The sequence below is a fragment of the Notolabrus celidotus genome, chromosome 19, assembly GCF_009762535.1.
Source record: "Notolabrus celidotus isolate fNotCel1 chromosome 19, fNotCel1.pri, whole genome shotgun sequence".
NCBI classification, from domain to species: domain Eukaryota; kingdom Metazoa; phylum Chordata; class Actinopteri; order Labriformes; family Labridae; genus Notolabrus; species Notolabrus celidotus.
Genome location: NC_048290.1, coordinates 10,114,231 through 10,129,917, shown reverse-complemented (window position 1 = coordinate 10,129,917; position 15,687 = coordinate 10,114,231). Strand labels below are relative to the sequence as shown.

At 39.5% G+C, this 15,687-nt stretch overlaps 1 protein-coding gene across 1 annotated transcript in view; it reads left to right on the top strand.

Annotated features, from left to right (window-relative positions):
* Positions 1 to 15,687, top strand: part of brinp1 (bone morphogenetic protein/retinoic acid inducible neural-specific 1) — a 184,775-nt gene that overhangs the window by 86,303 nt on the left and 82,785 nt on the right. The window contains exon 4 of the mRNA XM_034709655.1: positions 11,800 to 11,990. Coding sequence (XP_034565546.1) covers positions 11,800 to 11,990 — 191 coding nt within the window. The remainder of the gene's footprint in view (positions 1 to 11,799; positions 11,991 to 15,687) is intronic.

Sequence of the window (15,687 nt, the reverse complement as noted above, 5' to 3'; positions counted from 1 at the left end):
TATAAATTAAAACCTTGAGGCTAAAAATAAAGCAGGGTTCGTTTGGGGTATTTCTTTTGCACTACAAAGATTTTAAATGGTTTAAAGTTTTATAAGCTTAACACGTGTAGCTTTTATGAGTCACACTTATCCATTATTAATCACACGAGCAGACTCTTCCTCTCACACCTTTTTAGTTTCAAAATTAATAAGTGCTATGTTATTGATTATAGCTCCGATAATTAAATGTCATACCCAGGCAATCAATCAGTAATGTTGGTGCGGTGCCAAACAGATGCTGAAATCCGTCCTCACTCTTTGAAAATGTCAGTAAGCAGATGTGACTCCATCGGCCTAACAAGTTAGTTCAGATTCCACTGCTCTGTATGAAGCCTCTGTTGCTGTTTTATTACAGCATCAAAGCAGATGAAATTTTACATTTTTAATATTGCCAAAAATTCTAATTTTCACTGCACACTTAATGGTATTTGTGTGTGATAGACAGGCTTACTATAAAAAGTGCTACCACTGCTAGGGAGTGATGTAACTCAGTACAACATAAGCATAAACTGCAGCTACAGAAATTACAACATGGTTGAATCATCAACTCTCTGACAGTGTCTTAGAAAAAACAATCATTATGAGCAGAATGTACAGAACACCAGTAGTTACATCCCCCGCCTTTGTATGCCTGTCTGTCTTACAAGGGAACTAATCACAGAGTGTGTTCCAAGAGTGGAAGTACTGTACATTGGTATGCATTTGAGGTCAATTCTGAATCAGAAGTCTGCAGCATTTTCTGGTAGATATTAACATAATGCATTAATTCAGTTAGTATCAGCCAAATATTATCCAAATCATGATGTGTAGTGAGCTGTATGATGTGTCTTGTACAAGTCATAACATTAGGTACACACCTCAAGTAGACAGCCTGTTGTCACTCCCAAAGTCATCAAATGTGTCAGTTTGCTCAATGACCCGAGGCTTCAAAACATGATGCTGTTGGTAGCCATCTGATGTAATTTCAGGTTGCTGTCCACAAAGTCCTGAAGTAACATAGCAAGAGGGTTTAAAATCCACTTGGGGTGCTGGTCAAGGTCGATGGATGGATGGATAATAACACATGAGCTTTTTTCCAGATAACCGGGGTCAAGGTCTCATAGGTAGAAAGAAAGGTACTTTATTAATCCCCAGGGGAGAAATTCAATTTTTTCACTCGTGCTATTTTTGGACATGCTACACATACAGTTTTTTGGTATATACATACAATCATGCACACACATGCAGTGAACATGCTTAGGGAGACATGTCAGAGTGAGGATACTGCCATCAACCAGCGCACCCCGAGCAGTTGGGGGTTCGGTGCCTTGCTCAAGGGCACCGCCGGCAAGTGAACCAGCACCTCTCCAGCCACCAGTCCACTTGCCAAACTTTGTCCATACTGGGACTCGAACCGGCGACCCTTCGGTTCCTAAGCCAAGTCTCTATGGACTGAGCTACTGCTGCCCCCAGGTAAAAGTATAATACACTTGTTATTTAGGTTGTATGTCTTCAATGATCAGATCAAATATGCTGCAATATTTACAAAACAGAGTTTGTAACTATCACGGGCGGCTGTGGCTCAATGGGTAGAGTCTATCTATCAATCCGAAGGTTGGTGGTTCGATCCCAGCTCTGGTGGGCACATGCCAAAGTGTCCTTGGGCAAGACAATGAACCCCAAATTGCTCCCACTGTTGTTCAGCGGTGTATCATTGTGTATGAATTAGCAAATACTGATGGTCCCTTACTATATAGCAGCCTCACTCATCTGTGAGTGAATATGGTGTGAATGGGTGAATGTATCGAGTAGTGTAAAAGCGCTTTGAGTGGTTAGAAAGACTAGAAAAGCGCTATATAAGTACAAGTCCATTTACCATTTACCATATCTAAACCCAAACCCAGCCAAGTAGCTTGGGTAGCGAAATATAACTAACCAGCTCATATCTGTACCCGGTAACTGTCATAACGACTCTCGACTCTACCCTGAGACGGAAACTGACATTTTTGCCACAGTGTTTACCATTTTGGAATGCTAACAGAAACTAGTGTTTTTGCTACAGTGTCAACAGGCAAAGGGGAAATGTGAAATAAGGGCAAATGTGTTTTGACCAATCAGAATTGAGTATTTGTTTCAGCTGGGATATAAATCAGAATAAAATGTCCTTTTTATCTTGGATTTGACAACATTTCGTACAATATGTTGCATTGAATTATATCAAGGGATGTAATTTAATGTAGAATCAAATTTCAAAAAGCAGCTTTAGAAATCGTGTCCTGATATATAATTAATGACTACATGCTGACAGTGTGCACTTACCCATAAAGGAAAGCACAAAGTTCTTCAGAAAAATATGAAAAATAACAAATGATTTATTTCAGCTTGCTTTGTTCTTGCTCTGTTTTATACCCTTTCTATTGCAGGTGCATCCTTTAAATCTTCCTTGTAATACGCTGAGTGCCACACTGTTGCCCTTTATGACGGCACCTCGTCTGCTTCAAATGAAGCCGGGCTGTTTTGATAACACTAACATGTTTATGGCGAGGTGTTACTTTTTTATTTGCTTTGTTTCATCATAAATGGTTGTTTGTGCCTCAAGTGGAGAGAAAACGGTTCAGGCTTTGTGTCACGTATTCATGTCTTTTTTTTTCAAAACCGCAGACTGACAAAGGTCAAGATGTAACTGAACAGCATATTTCTATGTTGTATTTGACTGTTCAGACTTTGATCCAGTGTGAGAAGAGGACAGAGGTAAATAAGAAGCAAGTATGACAAGCCCTGTATATTACCGTCACTCCTGCTTTTATTGCTTCTGGATGCCATTTATGAGGCACCCACAAACATGTTGTCTCCGGCGCCTGCCGAGCCAGATTCCCACTCAATTAATTAGAGATTTTCCTCCGACAAACTGAGCCACCCTTTCCTCCACAACGCCGCCGCACTTCCTCTCTGGATGTCTGTCATGCTCTCTCAAGGTTTTTTAATCTGGTTTCCAGCGCCAGGATCAACAAAGTGCCTGTGGTGACACACTGTATGATGGCCGTTTCCTGCCCCTGTCAGAGCTTAGGGGAATATTCGCTGGATGTCGATACAGAGCCCGATGCTAATTGAAGCAGACAACATGCTGGCTGGGAGGTGTTGTGACACGCCATGGACACACTTGAAAGAACAGAGATATTCATAACACCTTATAAAATGTGCAAAATGAGAAGTTATAGCTGTCGGAAAACACAGGGTATAAGAACTGCTATGAACAAATATATACTTAGAGATATCTTGCAACTGCTTTTTTATGACATCAGTTGCGTTGAAGATATTTTAAAGGACTCTGATGTTGCTTTATGCATGATGTTATTTATTTAAGCCATATTTTTATGACACAAGAAAAACGAATAACATAAAGTTACTTTCTATGTGGGAGTGCAAAGTTTGCTGAATGACGCACACTTTTAAAAGTCATTTAAAAGTGGGATTTAATTATGATTGCTGCTCTGGAAAGGTTAAAAAAATACACTTACAAAATACCAGCAAGTTTAGATAGTTATTAATTTCTTGCAAATAAATATAATCAGAAATGCTGTGTTCATTTTAGGCATAACCCTACTGTCTTTGTTATAATGGGAACAACCATTATTACAGGAGTTAGCATATTTTAATGGAGTACTGTCCTCCTTTTGTGTTAACTTTAGACTGTTTAGCATCCATACATGGATTCGTGGTTTAATGCCAAGCGGCAACTTCTCTTGTCGAACAATGAAGCCAATCTTTAAGTGCAAAAATAATGGAGTTCCTCAAGTGTCCCTTTGGGGCCCCATTAGGTTTCATGTTAAAAAGCCCAACTTTACAGCAAAATTAAACATGTTAACATCCCTGTGTAAAATCAGTTTTTGTTTGTGCTTATGTATTTATTCGTATACACTATATCAAGGCGGACTATTTTTAGAAACACATCAGTTAAGATATATAAAACACAAGATCTATAGACAAATAAGCCCAATCAGGGGCTAAGCTGAGTTGACTGACAGATAGGCGAGTTGTCGCTGTTTGCTAGGAGGCTAAATACCAGCCTCAAATCCAACTCTCCAAATTGAGTCACCATTTCCAACATGGCGCCTGCTATTGTTGGGCTTCTCTCTCCGGAGACTATATCCATGTTTATGTAGTCTAGGCTTAATGCAGGTGGTAGCAGCCAGTGTGGTTTAAAACTACAGGTCCCAGAATTATTAGGAAGGCAAACACTTCTCTAACAGCTGCCATATCATAAAAAAAACTAAAGAAAAGGGGGGGTTAGGTGGGTTAGCGTCAACCTAAGTGATGACAAGTGGCTTTTATTGTGACAGTGTGATAGCCTCTCAACAAAGGACCATTTCACAATAAGAGCCCCTTCATAAATCCCAGTGGGATGCTTTTAATGTGAAGAAGTGTCAGTAGGAAGTGTTCAGTTAGCAGAAAAACAGTATAGCATAGTTACAATGGCAGGAGAATTAATAATGGACTGTACAGTTGATGGATCACATACATACACACTTTGTTTGCTGTTAATCCCAAATGCTACATTAATTATCATCCATAATTTGAGATACAGAATTTTCTTTAATGAAGAAAACTACAGTGAAGTTAGGAATTAATTTCAAACTCATGACTGATTTAATAGTATAAAAAAGGTTTTCATTAAATTCTTAAGGGTTAAAACTTTAGTGGGTAGCAGAATAATTCTGTTCTTTGGTAACAAGCTAGATCATTTTTTTAGAAAGTGCAATTAGTCTGTTTCATATCATAATAAAGTCGATCATTACTGAAATCACAGTAATTCATCCTGTTTATTTCTTTGAGCAGATTGATGCAGTTGATTTGGCATAATTTCCAGTTGATGCACTGGTGCAGTGTATGAATCGTTACGCCCCTTGTAAACATCAATTAATCCCCAAAATATTAAAATCCCGACACAGGCAGAAATGTGTTAATGCATTCTGTTAAATTTTTAATTTGTTTTCGTCCTGCCATCTGAGTTTCATGTTGCATTTTGCATCCTCAAAAGAGAACTTTCAAGTGTGTTCCTGCGCGTCCTCAGTAATTTGGCTCTAACAGGCACAGGCTGTATCACAGAGACTGTACTCACTTCATATCAGTGTTTCCAAAGCAAATCAAAGCTGTGTTTACTTGCCTTATTACTCAGGTGTTGACTTTCACAAAGTTACCTTGAGTTTCCCCAAGCTTTTTGTGTTATTTAATTTTTTACCCATTTTGATATTTAATAAGTCTTTTCTCTGCAACTACCCCACAAGGAAGCTCCACGTGTTAAAAAAGAACATTTTATTATACCCCTTCTCCAAACATCACCTCTCTTTAAAATTTTCAAAACCAAGGGTTAAATAGAAACACATACCCCTGAGCTAGCGGGGCATTTATTAACGCAAATGAGCTCTCACGAAAAATAGCCTTGTTTTGATTCATAGGAGACAAGAGAGTTGGCTGTTTGATTGCAATCATACGCTTTCAACTACTATCCATGTTTACATAACTAAACCTGTATATTATGGTAGTCCACTGTTCACGAGGGCACTTTGGGATACATTAACTCATAAATGATTCTCAAGAGTAAAAACAATTCATTATGAGGCTAATGATTTGTTAGCAATGCTCGAGTGTTGCTTATTAAAAGCCATTAATCTGAGTTTATGAAAAGCCAATTAACGCACATGAGGAATAATGTACGTTGAGCAGGTTGGTGAGGCCCAAAGGAAGGATGGTGTTCATAGGCTAGAACTTATTTAATTAATGTTTAATTATTTGGTTACTTACGCAAGAAAACAGAATGAACTCAAATGGAAAATAGTAAAATCAGGGTACTTAGTTGTAACTCACATTATACTGAACATTTCCACTAATTGGGAAGAGAGACAAGGTGAGCAGGTGAATGCATGAATCAGTGCTGTACCAGATTGTGGTTTTCATTCATCTCCACTGACCGGTCTTTTAACTCATATCACATCCTGTACTCAAAAGATGGAGGAAGGGGTGCTTCCTGAATTTTCAGAGGTGTAAGTGTGACTTTCTATGTGAATAAGGAAACATGAATTAACAGAAAAACAACACAAAATACTTACTCTCTTTTGAGCAGTTCAAATGCCTTTATTTTCATGGCACGGTCACGTAGCCCTTGAAAACAAGCTGTAACCCGTTTTGGCATCAAGCCTTCACCAGCAAGTCAAAACATTGTTGTGTTTTGACTTGCCTTTTACCATCTGTGTTCTGTTTTCTGTCAACCTTATTAATCTCATTTTATTTTGCTGATTTCACTGCCATAGCCATCATTTTTTCTCAGCTGTTTCTGTTCTCCACTTTTTTCAACAGTGAACATGCTTATCTTTTTTATTCACAGGACTTTCTGTGGATTGATACTATCAATGGCAGACTCCAGAATGCTGGAGCTATCCAATCAGAATTGGGTACACAGTCATTTATCACAGGGCTTTGTTAAATTGATTCTGATTGGTTGTTACTCCTTTGCAACAGTCCCTCCGTTCTCAACAGCACAGTTGCTATGGGTTTAATCACAGACAATGGTGAACCAGCTGTAGATATATCAATCCGCTGTAAGAAATCTGGTTAATTGATGTTGGTTTGCTTACAGTGGGAAAAAAGGGATGAGAATAGCAGAGAAAAGACAGAAGAAGAATTTCAAACTGAAGAGGCCACATGAAGTATAGGCCTGCACTTAATGGAACACGGTAGAGGATATGGTGGTTTTTAAGGACAATGAGTACGACAATGACGAGGCAGAATAACTTTATTAAGAGCTGTGCTGATTCATGTGGACATGTTCATTTTGGTTAACCCCACCACCAGTGGAAAAATTCAGTTTAAAGCGAGTAATAACAGCTAGCTTAACTCATTTCAAAGACCCTGCAGAGCTAACTCTTACTGTTACTGTGGATGCAGCTCAAACTATGAGTAAAACAGACTATTTTCAGGAGATGAAACATGACTACAAAATAAATGTACTCTTTTTTTTAAATCAATAAATCCCGCCAGAATCAATACATGTTTTTAAATAATCGACTTATTAAGGAGCTAGCTGTGTAATAAGTGGAAGACAATACCCTTCTTCTTTGTATCCTGCTCACCATGTCAGGGTTCCAATCCGCTACAACAACCTGCTCGCTAAACATCTTCCCTGAAGTAATAACCCTAACTCACAATACAGTTTATGAAGCCACAAGCACTGTGGCATTCCTCAGCACATACTGTATATGAGGCCATCCATGCCATTTTTCAGAAGTGTTTATATACGTGTGAAGTATTTATTCACAGCTTTCTGCCTCTGTATCATGTATCATGTATCGTCTGTAGGTCACAGACACTTCTTCACAGGCAAATGTAATGTACCGACCCTCCCACACCAGTTACTCGAACACCATAAAGCAATAATCACCTACGCTCCCATTTCCCTCCTTTGCTGCTGCGATGCCATTTATCTCCTCTTAACTTCCTGTGATAGGTCATTAAACTGGTCTTGGAGCTGCAGAGTAAAGCACTGAATCATGTCGCAGGTTCCATCTGCTGGCATGCTTAATCTGGGGCACGAGGGCCCGAGTACATATGGCCGCCATATAAAGTTTTATATAATAATTGGTAGTGAAGGAGCCATGAGGAGAATTCAGCAGAAGTGATTCGATATGGAAGAGAGGGAGGGTTTTTAAAGTGAGAGTGCTGGGCAAAGCATGAAAAGGGGAGATTCTTTTTGGTACATGGCTGCAAATCTGAAAGCCTTTTGCAAGCTCTTGTGGCTCGAATGTTTTGCTCCAGATTTCAGAAATAACAGCAATGTGTACCTCTTCTGTGGGAGCTGAATCAGCATGTACTAGATAGCGGACAGCGAAGGGCCTGCTAGATGAAAACTTATGTCTTTGCAACATTCACTGCAAAGTTCTCCAAAGGAAGAGAGTGCATATCTGCCACAAAGCATCTATTGAATACCTGGTTGAAAAAATGATGATGTACATTATAAGATAGGGAATAATAAAATCAGGGACTCCCACTCTGAAGCGATTGTAAAAGCATTCACTCATTCTGATACTACAAGTTCACTTTAACTGCCCTTTGATTGTGCTCAATGTGTAAAATAACCTCGTCTTAAAGTGAGTTGTCGAGATATTACCTCTGAGATGCTGCCGATTACGTAACTGTGCATTGGCAGAAAGAAAATTCAACTTTAAATGCTAATCTAGAGTGCTGAATGGAGCATTAAAAAGTGCTGCCATCAAGCCGCGCTCAGGCAGACTGACACATCGCTGACTACGTGTCAGAGGAATTCTAAAGAAGTAACCGGAGATCAATTTGAAGAGACCCACCTATTCATGACTAAATCATTATGAAGAGCCCTGGAGGGCTGTAAAGGAAAAGACTTAAGAGGATGAAGCTGTTATAAAGGCACTAAGCTGTTGCTTTTATCTGCATTTCTTACTTTTTAAATGAAATAATCACTTTATATGTGGTGATAATAGCACTTTCAGGCCGTAAAACATTCTTTAAACAAACCTTTCCAACACTGTGGGGTTATTTCCTAAAATTTCACTCAGCTGCAGCGTGTTGCTATTTGTGGCTGAACTCTATCCTACAATAACTATGTTTTAAAGTTGCATAATTGAATATACCGGTCAGTGACAGCTTGAAGGAGAGTGTCAACAAAATATGTTCAACCTCAGAAATCCACCACAGCCTCAGATCAACACCTTTTGATGTAACTTCAAACTTTCATTTGATAACAGTATAAGTTCAGTTTACAGCATAAAACATTGGAACACTACTCAAATATAATTATTACACAGCTGGTCTAAATGTTAAATTATAGCTTTCAGAGGTCTGCTATTTCTCTGAAGCAAACTGTTGCAATGAGGAGCATTCGACTGCCAGAGATGCAGCTCTTATTACAGACTTAGGAGGACTGCCTTTGATCATATCAGTCTGCAGAAAGAAGTCGGGTAATCCTGCTGTTGGTCTGTTTACTCTGGGTAAAAAGAAAAGAGAAGAAAATGTCAAAGATAAAGTAAAAGAGGTTGTAAAAACAGAGCACTGTAGGCACAGTAGAAAAGCAACAGAGTTGCAAAAAGAACCTGGAGTCAACAGTAATCAGAAAAGAGTATGTTAAATGATACAACAGTGTTTAAAGGCTAGTGATTGGAAAATAAAAAAAAGTTAGCACATCATCACATTAATCTGAGAATATCTTGTTCTAAGATATAAAAAAAATATCATTGGCAAGAATGAGAAACTTTGATTACTTACTTATGTGTTTTGAACTTGTTGGGATGTTAACCTGCAAGTTGAACCAAAGGCTGGTGGTGATAGCTCTGCAAGTGTCAGTTTTTGGTCTTTTTTTACTGGCAGACTCTGTGATCCGGTTATTAACAGTGCTAAAGAAATTGTGCTCATGCTTTACTTAGTGTTTTCTTACCTTAAAGGTTGGTTTATACTTTGGGTTCGACCCTATACAGCAGTGGTAGAAGCAGACGTGAGCACTACATACTTCTGCTTCAATCTGACCGTGACAGCGACGCACAGCAATACTGCTCACGAAACGTCTGAGGCAGCGTGGTCTCTCTGAAAGTTGGGTTGTCTGTTTCCGGCCCCGCTGCATTCTCTGCTTCCTTTTTCACAGCAATTTCAAGCGTATTTGGTTAATTTACAGCTGATACATGTTGCTGTGTAACATACAGCAATGATTACAGGGAAGAATAGAGAGGACACGTTGGAGGAGATGAAATACACAGGCGATATGAGGCTGATGTCTGGGATCCCTGAAGTGCTGTAAATGTGGGAAATACAATGGACAGTGGACCAATCACAGGGCTTGCGGTCCATGTCGATACAACGCGTAGTTACATTTTGGAGGAGGTGTGTGTCAACTAAGTGCACAGGGCTCTGCATAAGTATGGGAGCTAAGCAGACCTATGGCGTAAGTTGTGCCGTCAAATCAACGTAGAAGTATAAATCAGGCATTAGTCTAGTCAAAATTCAAATTTCCATTTAATTGAAACAATTAGGATATTAGGAGCTTTGGAACAACCCTGGTAGAAAAAGGCTTTCATACTGCATATTGCATTGTTTTGCTCTTTTCTTAGTGGAAAGTATTAACAATACAAATACATACATTAAGTCTACTAAAGGAATGTACCAAGTGCAGTGTAAATTAACTGATTTGTCTAACTAAGGCAGTAACTTAATCAATTCCATAGCATTGCTTCATTATCTGCATTCTATTTCTGTTTGACTTTTATTAAGACTTCTTTGCCATTGTAACATCAGAAGTTGAAAGAGCAGCTAAAAGACAAAAGAGAATGGCTGATTGTGGTGTGTGTGTGTGTGTGTGCGTGTGCGTGTGTGCATGTGCGTGTTTACCTAGAGTTTATATGAATCCATTCAACAGAACTCACATTTCAGTCACAGCAGGCTTTAGAGATTATACGAGTTAGAAGTGCAAGCCTTTTGTTCCCTGCGTTATCAACAGAGCTTTTGTTTCACTGAAGTCAAACACTTACTGGAATTGATCCCATCATTTATATTCTTAAGTCTGCATCAACTAATATGTCTAATTCAGTCTGAATCTCATTCTGGGAAAATGCTTTTAAAACCATCAGTCAGTGATTAGGAAATTACATTTTCTCTTCCCCGCTAAAGATTTTGTGCTCATCCTAGTGCTGTGATAATGAAGATCCAACTATACTTCCACCATCTGTGTATGCAAACTCACACCTTTTAAGTTATAGTGTGAGCATATGCATCTAATTTCTAATACACCTCTAATGCTAACACTTCTGATCAACACACACCTAAAAAAACATACATGTGATAGAGAGAGAAACAGTCTGTGACTGACAGAAGGAGCAGATGATGGTGAAAATTGTTGTTTTAAATAACCCACCAGATTGTATTCATAAAACTACATTTGCATGCAGCTCTGGAGATAGCAGGATATGCTTAATAGCAGAATATCTTCTTCTCCTTTCCAGACAGCTGCAGAAACCTGGTCTGTTTTTCTTCCTTGGGCAGGGTTGTGTGTTTCATTTATTTCCCCCTCAGACGAACAGAGCTGCGGCAGTAATGTCTGTCTGTAGAAATGCTCTCTGAGTGTGCCTCAGCGGGTACTGAAGCAAACATCATGAACATCCAACAAATATTTCACAGCCTCTTTTTGATAGTCATGCTGTTAAGTGTATTTTTAACTGCAGTCCAAAAGAGGAGGAGCAAAGGGATGTGCACTTTGGAAAGTTGTAGTGCTGGTTGATGTAGTTCTTTGTTGGCTTCTGTGTAGATTAGCTTTTTTCTTAGACTTTCAAGTTGAAGCATTTTAGAGAAAAGGGGACTATGGGTAATTTAATAAAAAAATGCTCATATCATGAAAGACACAACGCAAGACAGAGGTCTGAGTACAATCTGAAGAAGAGAGAGTTCTCACATTTTTCAGAGCGATCTAAGAGCATGATAGAAAACTACTGATTCTCATCAAAGTCATTTAAGATGTGTGTTATTGTGCTTTGCTTAAATATCTGCTTTAATGCAAACTTTCTGATCTAGGAGCTCCCAAGTGCTTCATTGATTATTAAAATTCCCCACTTTTAATTGTCAGACAGATCAGTTTGCTCTATTATATGTGTATCGTCTCACCACAAATGAAGTCACACTTATATAAATGTTGCTAGACTTTTACTCTACTTCTTAAGAGTGTCTTTGTACACTATGTTGAGTCTGATCAGCTGTTGTTCCTGTGTTCTTTTTTAGGGAATTTGCACGTTGGAAGGTGAGGAACACAGCAATCGAGAGAAGGGACCTCATCCGGAACCCGGTCCCCCTCATGCCTGAGTTCCAGCGCAGCGTTCGCTTGCTGGGCCGCAGACCCACGACTCAGCAGTTCATCGACACCATCATTAAGAAATATGGAACCCACATTCTCATCTCAGCCACCCTGGGAGGTAAGAGAGGCCCATTAGTTTTATTTGCTCACTTCCACCAGTTTTTACACGCTGTTCTTAACGCTGCTCATAGAGGGTTTGTAATTTTCAGACTCGCTTCATGAGAATAAAAGTACTTAGTGATAAAAGTTGGAGTCATTCCTTTCAGACACAGAGTTTCTTGCGCCGCAAATATGACTTGAGTTAGTTATTTTCTACAACCAGGACTATAAGGGATGAAACATGCGAGGTGTGTTTACCCATAATCAAAGTGAATGCCAGTATGTATCTGAGATTTTTCCCTGCCCTACTGAGAAAAAGAGCAGATGGAATATGCAGAAATAGAAATACCAAGAATTAATATCTAAAGTTTGAACTTAATCCCTGATACATGCAGCAAACAAATGTCAGGCCCCTGAAAACAGCTAAATGAGTGCGTACAGTATGCCCCTATTCATGATAAAAATACACATCCTTTCCAATGACTCTCCACATGATACACTTTGAAACTGCAACACCACCGTGCCCGGGATTATTCATCTGCCTGTTTGCAACAATGTCAAAACAGCTCAGTGAAGCAGTTTGGGGTCAAGTTGTTCTCCAGGGTGCTGAAAAACTCCCCTACAGCAAAACTGCAGCTACATCACAAGAGGGCAGGACAAAGCAGACAGGAGAAATGTTCACACACCAAATGACTTTCCTCTGAAGCAAGATTAGGCTCATTTTAAATGACCATGGTGAAAGACAAGTAGACTTACTAAACCATTTTAATGAGACATATCCGTGCCAGAGCAGCGTTCGCATCCATAAAGCAAAGCTCAAGTAGAGCTTTAATGAATGAGCAGTGTGCTAACATTTAGCCTCAGGCCACACGGCCCTGAGATTTAAATCTCTTTCAAAGTGAAAGTATTTATTTGTAAGCTTGTCTGCAAATAGATGGTAGCTATGGCAATGGTTCTTTAAGAGAAGCTACTGCAACTGTTTATAAAAGCAATATTTAAACACAGGGTACAGACTACTTCCAGGTAAGTGGATTGGTCGGTCCAGCTTTAGTGGTTTGGAAAGGTCAACTCCACACTGACCAAACAGAAGTACCACTTCACTCTAAAGCGGTATTACATCTCTTTTATCTTGAGTGTACTTCACTAAGAGGAGCCCAAAACTACACTATGTGTCGCACTATCTTACCTCCATAGCCACTTATACCTAATCCCCAATGAACACACGTAGGAACATTTAAGAAGAAGTGACACATTTCCCCCCCCCCCCCCCAAGTTTAATTTCGGGGTCAAGTCAGGGTGAGCTCATGTGAGCGTAACCGGTGGGCTTCTGCATTGTGCTGCGCTTGGAAATAATGATGCTGTGACACCAGGATTCTCTTTGTTTCAGCACCTTGGTTTACTCTGGCACAGACACCGACAGGCAAAGCCTCCATGTAAATATTGCAGCTCCTCTCCCACAGGGGCAGGATACAAAAGGGGAGAGGGGAGGGGCTGCACATCTAAATACTAACACACAAACAATAGCCATATTTAGGGTTATTATAACTAAAAGAACTGTGAAATATAGAGGAAAATATTTTACTTTTTTACATGAGAATGCAGCAGGAAATCTGTGAAATTCACTGGGAATGAGCAGGTGGTGGTGATGATGTTTGTGTAGTTTTGCTGCTTGGTCAAAAAATGCTTTTGTAGCATAAATCCATAGCAGAGGTATAAGGCAGTCATTTTGGTTCTCTGATATGAAACCTTTACTTAAGATTTCAGGAGAGGTGCTTCCCAGTGCACCAATATCCTCTGAAAATAATGCTCCCTGTACAGAATCACTTTCTATCACGCTACCACTCTCTATTTGCTTTGTCAAGCTACTTTTGGAACCTTATTGTAAAATCATTGATTAAGACATCAGGAGAAGAGTATCTTGGTTGGCGGAAATCTTCTTTCATGTAATTCTCCCAATGGTGACAAGTGCCCATGACTCCAGCTCTATGCATGCACAAACCTTGAAAGTATGCACTCTAAATAGTTGACATTCCAGGAAACGTCACATCAAGATGGCACTGAGGGGGAAAACAAACCACTAGGCACAATGCAAAAGAGCGGCTGCATGCTATTCTGCACGATAAATAAACTCCAAAATCTGAATATAAAGTACTATTTACCAACCAAAGCCCAGAGCTGAGTAGGAGAACACTGTGGCTCCAAGCCATCCAACAGGATGTTGAGTTTGGTTGCCTGTGAAATCCACACATATTAATGTCTTAGGTAAATTTAATGTTATGTTAACCTTATTCAAACAGTGTATGATTTTTTCAGGGGTACTATAAATGTTGGATTAATGGTTAGAAGGCAAATGTTCTTAAGTGTGAACTGCATACCACAAATTTTGAGGCTGCTCTGTGTGTAAATCCCTGCATGATATAGCACGGCGTCATTAATAATAATCGTTAGGTGTGCAGGGAATTCACTAAAACATGCTGTTATAGTTAGTATTAATGAAAGTATGTTATGTGTAATTTATTATATCTCTGGAAAATGTGAAATGATCTCTTATCAGCTGATTAGCATATGTTATGTGAGTTTGATCATTCGTTGTCTTTTGTAACACATGAACAACAATCCAATCCTGTTCTGATCAAGCGTGCCGGATATGGCCCTGGTGGTGAGGCTTTCAGCAGTGTGACTGCCCCCTGATGGCTGGCTGAAGTATAGGTCAAAAAATCTGTCTCCCCCATTCATTTGAATGGGGGAGCAGTCAAACTTTAAAAAATAAATACACGTCGTACGAATGTTTCTCACATCCGTATGCTGTGGTTATATGTAGTTAGTATTTGACTGTTTTGTGTTCAAGGCCTCTTTTTTCTGAAAAGTTTATTTTTCGTTAGTTATTAGAGTTTAAAAACGGGGTTTTACTTCCGGGTTTCCTTTGATTCACAGCCGCCGTAGAACGAAACTTCAAAGGGCACACAGCGTCTTGTGACGTTACGCTGTAGGGCGGAGCTTATTACAAAGGCTTCACAGGCACCGGCTGCACAATGGCTGCGCCCAGGAGAGGGATTTTTTGGCTTCAGAACTGTACAACGGGAAGAGGCAGAGCAACGCTGTCCATTTTTATTTACAGTCTATGGTTCTGATTGGTTTATTTAAGTTTCATTCTTTGTCAAGTGACAGGTTTGTCTCAATTTAGGAAATGAAAGCTTGTTCACATTAGCATCAGAGTTTAAAATATGTGCGTTCGCAGTGTTTTCCCCCCTGGTGGAACCCCGCCCCCAATTAAGATGCAATGCCTACTGTATCTATTAGATAGGACACCAGTGTGTGAACCCAGAATAGCAGCACCTATCAGGATGAAAGAAAGACATCAAAAGGTAGTGAGGCAGCCATATTGTCTTCTTCTCCCCAGTGTGTTCTTATCCACCAATTTGTTGACACTGTGGATACGTTCAATATATCTTAGGGCTGATAAAAAGATAATAACTGTTGTCAAAGCGTACGACTTTGTTGTTTTTTCTGCCATCTCTTTTTCAATAAACTTTATTGCAATCATTAAAAATAACACGGCAGTGAATATAAGAACAAACACATGTGCCAGAGTAAAATCAAAGGATTGGCCGTCTTTGGTTAGATTGTAAAACCATACACCGTTACCACTGCTGTGTCTGTTTGACGTCAAATCCAGCCAACTTAGACACCCCACATGACACCAAAGTTCATCAGGG